The 12,934-nt window shown below is 36.6% G+C and overlaps 1 protein-coding gene across 1 annotated transcript; it reads right to left on the reverse strand.

The window, feature by feature from the left end:
• Nucleotides 1–1,137: 1,137 nt before the first annotated feature.
• Nucleotides 1,138–3,458, reverse strand: LOC122005681 (protein IQ-DOMAIN 6-like). The gene is made up of 5 exons (XM_042560805.1): nucleotides 3,079–3,458; nucleotides 2,703–2,975; nucleotides 2,388–2,615; nucleotides 2,098–2,211; nucleotides 1,138–2,001 (listed from the first exon to the last, which is right to left on the reverse strand). The coding sequence occupies exons 1-5, from the start codon at nucleotides 3,148–3,150 to the stop codon at nucleotides 1,363–1,365; spliced, it is 1,326 nt and encodes a 441-aa protein (XP_042416739.1). The 5' UTR covers nucleotides 3,151–3,458; the 3' UTR covers nucleotides 1,138–1,362.
• Nucleotides 3,459–12,934: the final 9,476 nt, after the last annotated feature.

Raw genomic sequence — 12,934 nt, forward strand, 5'->3', positions numbered from 1 at the left:
TTAATTGAAATTAATTCATCTGCTTCACATTAGTAATAAAAAAATGTGGCAAAACATTGATTTACTCATTTGGGAAAATCTTACCTCGACCAATGCAGTATTCGATGCACTCTGGTCGTACTCACATATGAGTCAACTTGGTTCAGTGTAAATCTGAGTCCTAAATTTACACCCTTCTACACACTCACGCGTGAGAGAGAACCTCTCCCCATTCATACATCCATAACATCAATACATATATCATAATTTAAACTAACAGTAAAGCCTTGATACTCCTAATGTGGACTAAAGTCACATATACAAAGAAACTTCTTTCCTTTTTGTCTTTTCTTTATTCATATTTATCCAACATTTAATTTATTATTAGCTTAGGTGAAGTCGACAAAAGTAGTTATTATCATCTTTATTAGCCCTTTTCAAATCCAACATTATGTATATTAATTTACTATTAGCTTAGGTGAAGTCGACAAGGTAGTTATTATCATCTTTATTAGCCCTTTTCAAATCCAATATATTAATTTACTATTAGCTTAGGTGAAGTCGACAAAGGTAATTATTATCATTTTTATTAGCCTTTTTCAAATCCAACATTATGTATATTAATTTACTATTAGCTTTGGTGAAGTCGACAAAGGTAATTATTATCATCTTTATTAGCCCTTTTCAAATCAACATTATGTATATTAATTTACTATTAGCTTAGGTGAAGTCAACAAAGGTAATTAGTATCATTTTTATTAGCCCTTTTCAATGATAGATGAGGCTGTTCAATTACACTGGAGATAAACTTGCTTACTTGATGAGATTAAAGATAAATGAAACTGAGAAGAGGATGTAAATTTGATGGATTGAGAAGAAAGAGAAGTGAGGAGACAAAATAAAAGAGAGAAAAGAAAGAGATCACTTTTGTTTATAAAGATCCCACATGATCTTATATCATTTCCCTCCTAATCCGTCCAATTTTTGGATCGACCAGCTTTTCATTGAAAAAGAGAGACAGAAAGATCCCTCCTATCCACTCAAGGAAATAAAGTTTCTCTCTTTGCTGTCTTTTCCCCCCATTTTTTGAGTTGCCTCAATTTCAAGTCCCCCTTAATCAATGCACAATATTTTTTATTAGGAACAGAAGAGAACTCATAGGTTAATCACAAATTAATATATGGATCTTATATTTTAGACCCAAGAAACAAAGCGACAATATTGGCAATAGAAAGATTTTTGCTCAAACATCATAATCACACAAGTTAAACAGGCAAAACACACCCAAAGTACTGATGCATACCAAGTAAGATCTACAAGAGCTCTAAGATACAAACGTTTTCCGCTGCTTCGCATAGTAGTTGTTTTCCTTATCAATGCTCCTCAATGAATTCTCTCCTTCGACGGCAGTGGATTGCCTGCTTTGGAACGAGAAATTGAAGGGTCAAATCGGTCTGCTACCTTCACGTCGGTACTCGATAAAGTTTTCCGATGAGAACGAACATCACCAAACGAAAGTCCTTGCAACGTCGATCTTACTGCACTCAATGCTTTTCGCTTTGCCATGATTGATTCAGTCGAGTTCATGTAATTGGGACGACTTCTGTCATCGTCCTCAGCCCTCTCTGAAGCTAAAAGAGTAATGCTTGAGATCGGTGTCGACATGCAAAAGGAAGAAGATGATGCAGAACTCTCATTGTAGCAAAATTCAGTGCTCGGAGAGGAAGCGTAACGTGTTCTGCAGCAGTGGCTGCTAGGCACGTTTGGAGGTCTTGCAGAAACCCGGGTGGAGATGTTATTCTTGTATACTTTCACTGAATTAGATTCCGAATATGCCAAGCAGACACCGCACCCCTCCTCTTTGGATTGAATTTCCGAAAGATCATTCGGGATTTTACGATCCATCAACCTGTTCTCCCAGGGTTTTGCAGCCATCCACCTCTCTAACCAATTCCAATTGCCTGCACTTTTATCCAAACCACGATGCTTCAGTGATACTGGAGATTCCTTTGACCTTAGTTGCTGAAAAAAAAAAATCACAACAATGCGATTCCATAATCGTCAAGCATCAGATCATCAATTGAGAAAACGAGAGGTATGGACTCAAGTTATATTCACCTGTTGAGAAAGAGCATAAGCAATAGCTCTTTCCCTCCTGAAGGCTCCTCTTTGCCTCATGTGCAGTTTTGTTCTCACTTCGTCTATTGTTCCTGGACTATCGCACCATCCGCCCTGAAACCCACAAAATGTTTCGGAGTTATACAATTTTTTGAAATCCAATATTAATGCAACCACAATAACAAGTTGAGGAGTAGTTTGTGTCCTGTAGTTCCTGATGTAACAAACACTATACTAGAGAACGAATTATCTTGTCCTGGTCCAAGAACATCAGAGGAAGCGAAAGGTACCTCTGCTTCCTTCAAAGGATCAAGATTTGCGCGACGGGCTTCGAGCATCTTCTGCACGGCTTGGCCCTCGGTGGACATGCGCACGCGGTTAGACCGGACGCGTGCCTGCACCCGGACGAGGGCCTGCATGCACCTCAGCGTCACCGCCGCCTGCTTCCTCACTTGCCGTCCCCGAACTATGGCCTGCAACCTGACGATCCCCCTCAGAGCCCGCAGCGCTCGCCGAGACTACGGTTCGAACAAAGAAACACATTGACGTTCCATCAACCAGATAAAGAAGAAGAAAAAAAAAAAAAACTCATCTTGATGGCTTACTAAGAAGGCGCGGAAGGCAGTCTGGATGCGGATGGCGGCCCACTCCCGGCGGACTGCCCTGAAGTCCTTAGGCGTGGCACGGACGACAGTAGCGGCGGCGGCACTGAAGGCGTCTGCGGTTATCGAAGAAATATCTGAAGTCTCTGAGGCCGCCGAGCGGTGGCTGCTCCCCCTCGAGCCTCGACGCAGGGAGACGTGATCCCAGGAGGAGCTCCTCCACAGCTTCTTCCACTTCCCACTCCTTCCACTACCACTGCCATCACCACTCTTCCCCTTCATTTATGTATCAAGAAAAAACGAACAAAATCAGGCTGTGCAGGAAAAAAAAAATAATCAGGGGAAAACAAGAGAAAATAGCTGAGCACGAAGCGAGTACAGTCTTCTCCTGCTCTCGCTTCTTGAGGCCTATGATGATGAAGGTCTTGATCCAATTCCCTGACCCACCCATCTCTCCGGAATTAATTTTGTTCCCGAAGGAGGAAGAAGTGCACAAGAGAAGAGATGCTAATGCTTAGAGATGCTGACAGAGATGTTGCAGGGAGATGGAAAGAGAGGAGGAATTAAAGTAACCATCTGCTAAAAAGGCGAAGCTCACCGTCACTCTATCTGAGGATGAATACGGAATAGATACATTACGATCACTGAGAAGTGAGAAAATGAATGGGAATGAGTTACACAGGATGAACAAACATGGCGTGACCGTGAAGTGGGGTATGTTATTCTACAATTGAAGAGGGCAAAAGGTGAAATTATGCATCCTCAATATCTCTATTAATCCGTCTCCAAATAACACAGAAGAGAATAACTATTAATCTTGGATAGTTAAAGGATCCCACAATTCAAATTCGAAACCAACGTATAGTTTGGGGCCTTTTGCTTTTACTGGGAAAGGAGGTGCTCAATTCTACTGCAGCGCACTATGGTCATTGGTTAGTGACAGCGGTCACGCGGTCGTCCTTCCCAAAGCATTTTATATATACTTTTTAGATATTTTTTATTTCTTAACAAGTTTACAAATTTTTGTTTTCTTCTTAAAGATCAATCGTGCCGCAGGGCGCAGGCTTTGCTGATTCGTATGAGCAAATTATGGCTTTTATGGGAAGTGATGGACCCCTGATTCGCAGTGCTCAGTGTTTAATTATCTCCTGATTATGGAAAAAGGTCAAATCCACATTTTCTGTCAGCAAAGTTCCAAGAAGAGCCCATATGAGATTTTAAAATATTTCAAATCATAGTCAATTTTTAATTAAAAGTTTAATATTTATTTTATACATACATATTATATTTAATACGATATTAATATTTATATCTCAAAATTAGCACCACATGTACTGCCAATTGTTAAATTTGTACAAATAATTATAATTATTGGAACGAGAGGAAAGGAATAGTCGACTTATATTTGTTTATGATTTACGATTCATGCATTTGTTTTGTACCGTCAATTTGACCCACTTTTAAAATGAACACAGTTATATATTTATTAGAGGAGATATTTAGAGAAAATGTTTTTTTAAAATATTTTTTCCTCTTAGATTTCTTTTATTTGAGGAAATATTTAAAAGGTATTAGAACTCGTCGGATTTAAGTTTGTGTCGATGATTTTTTTTTTTAATGGCATGCAATCGGCCCACGATGGGCAACTTTTTTTTTTAATCGCTTTGGAATCTATCAAAAATTTTAGAAAACTTTTGTTTTTGTTATTTTTTTAAAAAATTCAATCAATCTTTTTTTAAAAAAAATCAATAAACGTCTTCTTTTTTAAAATAAAATATTAATATGAAAAATAATTATATTAAAAATGATTATATTATATTAAATAATATGTAAATAATATTTATAGATAAATAATAGTTGAAATATATTAAATTGAAGAATTAAAAAATATACTTATTTTTATTTAAATATAAAATTAGATATAAATTAATAAATTAATTATGGGATTATAAATATTTAGTTGATGAAATATTTTATTATGAAATTGAGAATATTTAAGAGTAAGTTATTTAATAGGTGAGACTTATAAATATTTAGTTGGTGAAATATTTAATTATAGATATGAGATATTTAAAGAGTAATGTAAAAATTAAAATCATAAATTAATATCTTCGTCTATTATGGATCTCTTATTAATATTTTTTTTTCCTTATTACATAGATTCATCACAACTATTTTGAACGCTCTCCCAATGGAACTGCTTCGCTCAAGTTGGCTCTATCTTCAATAGATTCAATTTTATTTCTGACTGTATATTGCAGGCAGTTTTTAGCATCTAAGCACTCTGGTAGGCAAATACAAGTATGTTAACTCAAGTGCATCCTCCTCTTGCTAAGTACACACAAAAGCATGCTCTAAAATGGTATTTTGATGCTACTGGAATTGTAGTAGTTTTATGATCCATGATATTTCTAATATGCATAAGTTTTTATAATTTTTGATCAATTCCTCAAAAGCCAAAATTTAGCTCATAAACCTGATGTTAAAGGTTAACATACGGGGACATTATTATTATTATTATTATTATTTTTTTTTTTTAATCTGTACCCAACTCTTCTATGATTGCAGATGAGAATACGTCAAATAGCCTGTATTTGGTATAGGCCATCAAGTTACAGTACATTTTATTATATAATATGACATGGGATGTTAAATGTGAACCTAAAGCTAGCTAACATGGAAAGTAAAATTAAGATGAAGCAGAGATTTAAGTTAAGAAAAGGTGGCGGGATGAAGTAGAGGTTTAAGTTAAGAAAAGGTGGTGGTTAATAGGTCATCCTTGCGTAGAGCCCAGGCTCTCATCCAGTACTAAGACTCCCAATTCAAGGATAGCCGATTCTATCTAAGGAACGAACATCTCAATCTTATATACAACCAATGACCTGACTGGATCTGAACAACGGCTCAAGGGACCTGCTTCTATGATTTCACTCGGAGCTCCAAAGCATATATTCGAGCGACTCCAAAATCAGACCCAACATATATTCGACCGACTCTAAGAATTGGATGGTATTTCACTTAGAGTTAATATACTCAAGGAATAATATTACCAGAGAATTGTAGGATCGAGAATTATCTCCACAATGACATGATATTGTCCACTTTGGGCCTAAGCCCTCATGATTTTGCTTTTGGTCTCTACCCAAAAGGCCTCGATCTTTCCCATGTGTTTTCAATGTGGGACTATGTTTGCAACCTTACAACCCCAACAATCCCCCCTCAAACAAAGGACCACAGGCTTCCCACGTCTGACCTCGACCCACCAAGTCTTCGTCCGATCCTCGACCCACCAGGTCTTCCTGACCCTCGATCCACCCGACCTACTAGGACTTCTTGCCTAGTGTCTGGTCCTTTTGATTCGAACATAGGAGCCTCACTTTCTTTGTTCGAGGTCAATATTGTACCCACATGGCTCAATCAGACCATAGCTTTTGTGCACGGTCGGCGATTAAACCTTCTGGCAGTTCAGGCTCTGATACCAATTGTAGAATCGAAAAGAATCCCCAACAAAACAATCCCCACCTCAAATAAAGGACCACAGGCTTCCCACGTTCGATCCTCGACCCACCAGGTCTTCTTGCCCCTCGGTCCACCCAACCTACTAGGACTTCCTGCCTGGTGTCTGGTCCTTTTGATCCGAATATAGGAGCCCCCACTTTCTTTGTTCGAGGTCAATATTGTACCCACATGGCTCAATCAGATCATAGCTCTTGTGCATAGTCAGCGATTAAACCTTCTATTAGTCCAGGCTCTGATATCAATTGTTGGATCGAAAAGAATTTAGATATTTTCACAATGGTATGATATATCTACTTTGGGCCTAAGCCCTCATGGTTTTGCTCTTGGGCTTTACCCAAAAGGCCTCATGCCAATGGAGATATCTTTCTCTTTATAAACCCATGATCTTTCCCATGTGTTTTCAATATGGGACTATGTTTGCAACTTTGCAACCCCAATAGTTAGAGAATAATAACCGTCTATCGTAGAATTTTCTTCTAAGATGATGCAAGTCCAAAGTGTTGGTCTTTTGCGGCCGACAAAAGAGTGGATGAATTGTCCTGCACAAAAATAAGAGATACCTTTCTCAATCTTATAGCTTGATTAATAGAAACACTTGTACAAAAAGAAACTAATTACAAAGAGAAAGAAGAGGCAAATCTTTTATTTGGTTTACAATCAGGAGATTGCTAGTCCAAGACGTTGAAAGCTCACTATATCTCCTTCAGGCAAAGCAGACTCTTACAACAGTTAAAGCACTCGATTACACAACTAAATAGAAAGAGAATCATTTACAAGTGTTGTGTTGAACTACTAGGATCAGGACTGTATTTATAGCCCTGTTCCGGGCGCCTAGAAAGGTTACAAGTGCCTATGTGTGGATAAAATTTTATCCATGACGCAACAAATCGCGACAACATGGTAAATGATAGATTTTGTGGTCCAAGCGCCTAGACCAATTTCGAGCACTTGGATCGGGTTGACCTATCCTGGACCAGGGCATGAGCTCGGGGTGCCCTGGCTAGCCCAGGGGGTCTGGGTGCCCAGACCTGGTCCAGGTGGCCCGATCAGAGTCAACAGAAGTGTTGACTTTTCCTCCAGGCTCTTGCACCGTCTCCGCTTGCTTAAGTGATTTTGGCCATCCAGAATAGAGCTCAACCGAACCCATTTTTCGGCCTTCTCGAGCAACCTTCCGCTCCGACTTCTTGTCTCTCGGAAACGCCATGTGCTTCCTTCTCATCCGCTAGTATACTCTTCCGCATCGCCTCATCCCTCGAACGCACCGAACCTGTCGACTCTGTCCTGCGTCATCCTTCTCACTAGCTACGTCTTTCACTCGACTTCCTATGCTCCTAAGTTCTTGCACACTTAGATACAAGGCATTAAAAAACAACAGAACCTAACATGACTTGGTTGACCACATCAAAACTACTACGGGGTACTTACAATTTCTTTTTTTTTAATGTAAGTTACTCAAGTTAAGTTAGGATAAACAAAGAACAAATAACAGGAAAATAGCAAGTAAAATTTTTGCAATTAAAAAAATATGTAAAAATCAAGATGTTACCCTTCCTCTAGACTTAACCTCTACTTCTCCCCTTGGATCACATTAAAAATAGAATAGGGGTATGTTATGAAAGTAAATTGAAAAAAAATTAAAACAAAGTATAAGGGATAAAAATACAGTGACTAGTATCCAGAAAAATCAACAAATTTAAATTTCAAAAATCTTGATTTTTACTATTTATAAATATTTTTTAAAAAATATAATTTTAGAATTATGTTTAATTGTTCAAAAATTTTGAAACTTTCTGCAATAGGTAAGCAGATATTTCCAAAGGTGTGATAAAATTTTCATGAAATCATATATTTGACTTAAGTAATAATAATTTATCTTCTAAAAAATTTGAATTTTTGGAATAAAAAATATTTAAAAAATGGCTTCCAGGCTAAAAAAATTGTGAAAATTTTTCTAAAATTTTTTCTAAACATGTAATAGAGCAAGTATTTTTACAGAAATATTATTTTTCAAAAATTAAACAAAAATCAAATTTTTAATATTTAAAATATGATTTTTTTAGAAAAAATTATAGAAAAATAATACAATTAAAAAAAACTCGAAAATTTTTCTTTAATCGATAATGATAAGAGCTCATAGAAAAATGAAGTTTACAAAAATTACTTTGAGAATTATTTTTAAATTTTAAAATAAAATTTTTGTTAAAAAATTCATAAAAAATAATTTAATGATGAATTTAAAATTTTTCCTACAAATAATTGATGAATATTTTTTTCTCGGAAAAATTAAATTCTAATTACTTTCTCACAACAAAAAACATGCAAAACAATTTATTTAGTTAATTCTAAGTAAGCAATAAAAAATAAATCAATTAAAAGTACGACATTCATCAAAATTTAATTTAATCACGATTTTAAAATCCAATATAGGTTCCTACCCACTAGATTAACCAAGAATTTTCTAAGAACATATTTCTTGATAATTTCCTAATTTAGCCCTTGTAGTATCTAAATTAATAATTTAATCCTTGATACTTTTTGAAATTTGAAATAGCAATATTCGAACATGCAGAATTCTTTAGATTCTCTATTTCTACTTTTAATTTTTTATTTCTGATTTTTAGTTTTCCGAAGTCTTCTAACCAACAAGATGTTGCTAAGGTTCCTTTTAATTCATTATTTTGTTTTAATAATTTTTTTATTATCTATTTCTAATTTACAGGAATTTTTTGATAAAATTTTAATAAGTTTAAATAATTGGTTAGAATGTAGAGGCCGCACTTGACTTACCTTGTCAATCTCTGATGCTCCCCTGTAGAGCTGCTTTCTTCTGACGTTGCTCCCCCTTTTTCAATGCTTTCGATGTTCATCTCAGATGAGCTCGCTTCGTCTTTTTTTCTTGGTGACTTGCCATCAACACAAGTCTAGCGTGGCCTTTGATCTCCGACTCTGACGACGTTTCGCCCCACGTTGCTTTTGAGTTTCTGTGCTTTGTTTGTGTTGGTATCTTGTCCTTCTCCTTGTTCTTTAATTTTGGGTAGTTATTTTTGACATGCCCTTCTGCATTACAGTGATAGCATCTTACCTTCTTTTCCTTCTTTTATCCTGCACTTGATTAAACTTATTAGCCTTAATTTTTTTTTTTTGAATTTCCTTACCATGAACGTCATTTTGTCATCGTCAAGGGAAGTTTTGGACTATGGTTCATCCATTTTTGCCTTCAGGGATATGTTCTACATCATCTTCATCTTTAGATCTGCATATTTAGATTCATGAATTTTAAATATTGAAAACAATTCCTCTAAATTACTTATCGCTAAGTCCGTAGAGATGAAATATGCATCTACTAGAGTTGACCATTCAGAAGTTCTAGGAAATGCATTAAGTGTGTACCTTAGCGAATCTCGGTTGGTTACCTTTTCTCTGAGATTCGTGAGTCCAGTGATGAGTTCTTTGATTCTTGAGTGAAAGTGTGTACAGGTTTTGCCTTCTTCTAACCAAAGGTTGTTGATCTGGTTCCGGAGCAGGTCTCGTTGGCAAGTTTTACCTCTAAGGTCGCTTCGTGTAGTTCCAGGAATTTATCTCAGAGCTCTTTGGATGACTCGTAGCTCTGATCCAGTTGACTTCTTGTGGCGGTAATACTCTCAACAGATGGAATTCTACCTTACCGTTTACCACGAAGTCGTCTTACTCCTTTTTCGTTCAATGATGTTCTTCTTTGTCCTTTGGTGCTACAAAATCATACTTCATTATAATTAATAATTCAAAATCCGTTTTGAAAAATGCTTTCATCTTCTTTTTTCAGTTCACGTACTACCCCTCGAACTTCGATGGGTAGATACTTAGTCCGGCCATCGTGTTTTGTGCTTTGGTCAGTGGTTTGTCCTTCTGAAGGGGTTGGGTTCTGATACCACTTGTTGGTTCCTTGCGACCAACAAGAGAGGGATGAATTGCCCTACACAAAAAATAAGAAATATCTTTCTCGATCTTACAGCTTGATTAATAGAAACACTTGTATAAAAATAAACTAATTAAAAGAGAAAGAAGAGGCAGATCTTTTAGTTGATTTGCAATCAGGGGATTGCTATTCCAAGATGTTGAAAGCTCACTATCAAATCTCCTTCAGACGAAAAAATCTCTTACAACAATTAAAGCACTCGATTACACAACTAAACAGAAAGAGAATTGTTTACAAGTGTTGTGTTGAACTACTAGGATTATGGCTGTATTTATAGTTCTATTCCGGGCGCCTAGAAGGGTTCCGGGCGCCTGGGTGTGGATAAAATTTTATCCATGATGCAACAGATCGCAATAACATGGCAAATGATAAATTTTATGGTCCGGGCACTTGGACGAGGTCCTGGCGCCCGAACTGAACTTATCTAGCCTGGACCATGGCATGAGCTAGGGGTACCCTGGCTAGCCCTGGGGTCCGGGCACTCAGACCAGAGTCAACAGAAGTGTTGACTTTTTCATCTAGGCTCTTGCTCCGTCTTTGCTCGCTTGGATAATTGTGACCATCCAGAATAGGGCTCACCCGAATCCATTTTCTGGCCTTCTCGAGCAACTTCTGCTTTGATTTCTCGTCCCTCAGAAATGTCACGCGCCTCCTTCTCATTCGCCAATGTAGTCTTCCGCAGCGCCTCATCTCACGGATGCACATAGCCCGTTGACTATCTCTTGTGCCGTCCTTCTCGCTAGCTGCATCTTTCGCTCGACTGCACATTTAGACACAAGGCATCAAAAGACAACATGACCTAATATGATTTGGTTGATCACATCAAAACTACCATGGGTACTTATATAGGGAACCTTCCTTGGAGGTGATTATGCTTCCCCTTAGTTGACACACTATGACAGCATATTCCTTCAACCGCCTCCTTAATAGTGTTAGTATAAAAAGAAGTGCACACGGGTAACAAAAGATTTCTCGAACTGGCTATACACATTCCAGGATGCATATACTTCGTTGCTCAACAACTTTTGATACCTGACATTCTCTGCCATCTCTTTTGTATTGTAAAAATAATAAGAGTGCAGCAGAAAATAATAAGACTCGTGCAATTATTTGGTTCGGAGCCTATGTCGACTTATACTCCAAGACCTGTGATCTTTGATCGCACCGATGGATAATCCACTATAACTTTTCTTTTCAAAATCTTTGGAAAGAAGCAATTTATACAAATGAAAAGATAGTAACACGCTACTATCTTTTAGAAAGTAAAATAATGCAAGCTTAACTAAAAATTATACCGACAATGGGCAGGAGATGAAGCTCTATCGGTACTTCTAAATGGAGCAGCTTGATTGTGAAGATGAAGTGCAGAGTAAGAGCATGAACAATAGTTTTGCATATAATCTGAGTAGAAAATTGATACTGAAAAAACTTGTTATGACTCGGATCTCGAGTACCCCTTATAGTAGCCTTATTTGGTCAACTAATCAATTCAGTCGACTGATCCTCCTATCGATCGACTGAATCACTTGCTTTCCTTCTTCGCTGAGATTTAATCTTCCCGCATTTATGAGCATTAATGTTCGGTCGACCGATACCCTTGATCGGTCGACCAATCTATGCAGTTTCACTCGAAACTCCTTATGAGCATCTATTATAGATTCCTATAAAGTTACGAAGGATCTTTCTATTATTAAATTAGATGAACTATTTTGCGAATTAATACTACATGAGCATACTAACTTGAGTCAAACCGAGAAAGGATCGACCACGAACACCTTTTTCTCTTCGAATTTGACTTCTGTCAATAGAAAATGCACATAGAGCAGATCTCCGAAAAAAGAAGAGTAAATATGCTGAAAGTAAAACAAGGGGTATAAAAATGTATAGATAAAGTATGCATAAATTATGTGAATGTACTTCAAAACATGCATAAAAGTGTATATAATCTACAGACATCACTTAATTAACTATAAAAGAAAATATAAATAAAATAATAAAAAAATAATAAAAAATTAATAATAATATTTAATCAGCTATAAAACCAAAATTTGAAATTAACTTAACTTTTAAAACTTAAAACAAATTAATTAATCTCAAATTAAATTTAACTTAACTTTAAATTCTTAATTAATTTTAACCTAAACCTAAAATGAAATGAAATAATTTTAACTTAAATCTAAATTAAATTTAACACAATTAATATTAATCAACTTTAACTTAAATCTTTATTTCCTAAAACCTAAACATTTAATCTTTAAACTAATAAATCACAACTAACTTAATTAATTTTTAACCAAATAAGCTCAAAATTAAAATTTAATAAAATGATCTTAAACTTAATTTAAACTAAAATCTTTAATTAAACTCAATATTATAACTTAAAATCTAGCTTGATCCCGTCCGGAAGCTGAGTCGGATGGAGGCGGGCCTTGATATATTGGAAGTTGACGGAAAGTCGCCGAGGCGTCTGATCTACCTGGCACCCCTTGGAAAGGTTCGCACGGGCGACTGACAAAGGAAGATGACCAGGACGATGACACTGCGGCTCTGCACACACTCAGATGAACCCACGAGTCGTTAAAGACCAGAAACCAGGGGAAGTCCCCGGGTCAAGCCCTCCGACGCTCAAGTCAGGTACTTTTTCCCCAGAAAGCACAGAGAAAGGACTAAAAGTAAAGACGAGTAAGAAATGACGAGTGAGCGTACCTGCATAAGGGACAAAGCATCCTTTTTATACTACAATGGATGTTTCTGGGGTCTG

The sequence above is a fragment of the Zingiber officinale genome, chromosome 7B, assembly GCF_018446385.1.
Source record: "Zingiber officinale cultivar Zhangliang chromosome 7B, Zo_v1.1, whole genome shotgun sequence".
Taxonomy (NCBI): Eukaryota; Viridiplantae; Streptophyta; class Magnoliopsida; order Zingiberales; family Zingiberaceae; genus Zingiber; species Zingiber officinale.

Excerpts from the sequence above, each read along its gene's own strand:
- LOC122005681 (XM_042560805.1), bottom strand. The coding sequence starts at position 3,150 with ATGGGTGGGTCAGGGAATTGGATCAAGACCTTCATCATCATAGGCCTC. Across the intron at positions 2,976-3,078 it reads AGCGAGAGCAGGAGAAGACT|GGGAAGAGTGGTGATGGCAG; the intron begins GTACTCGCTTCG and ends ACATAAATGAAG. Across the intron at positions 2,616-2,702 it reads CTGCCTTCCGCGCCTTCTTA|TCTCGGCGAGCGCTGCGGGC; the intron begins GTAAGCCATCAA and ends TTCGAACCGTAG.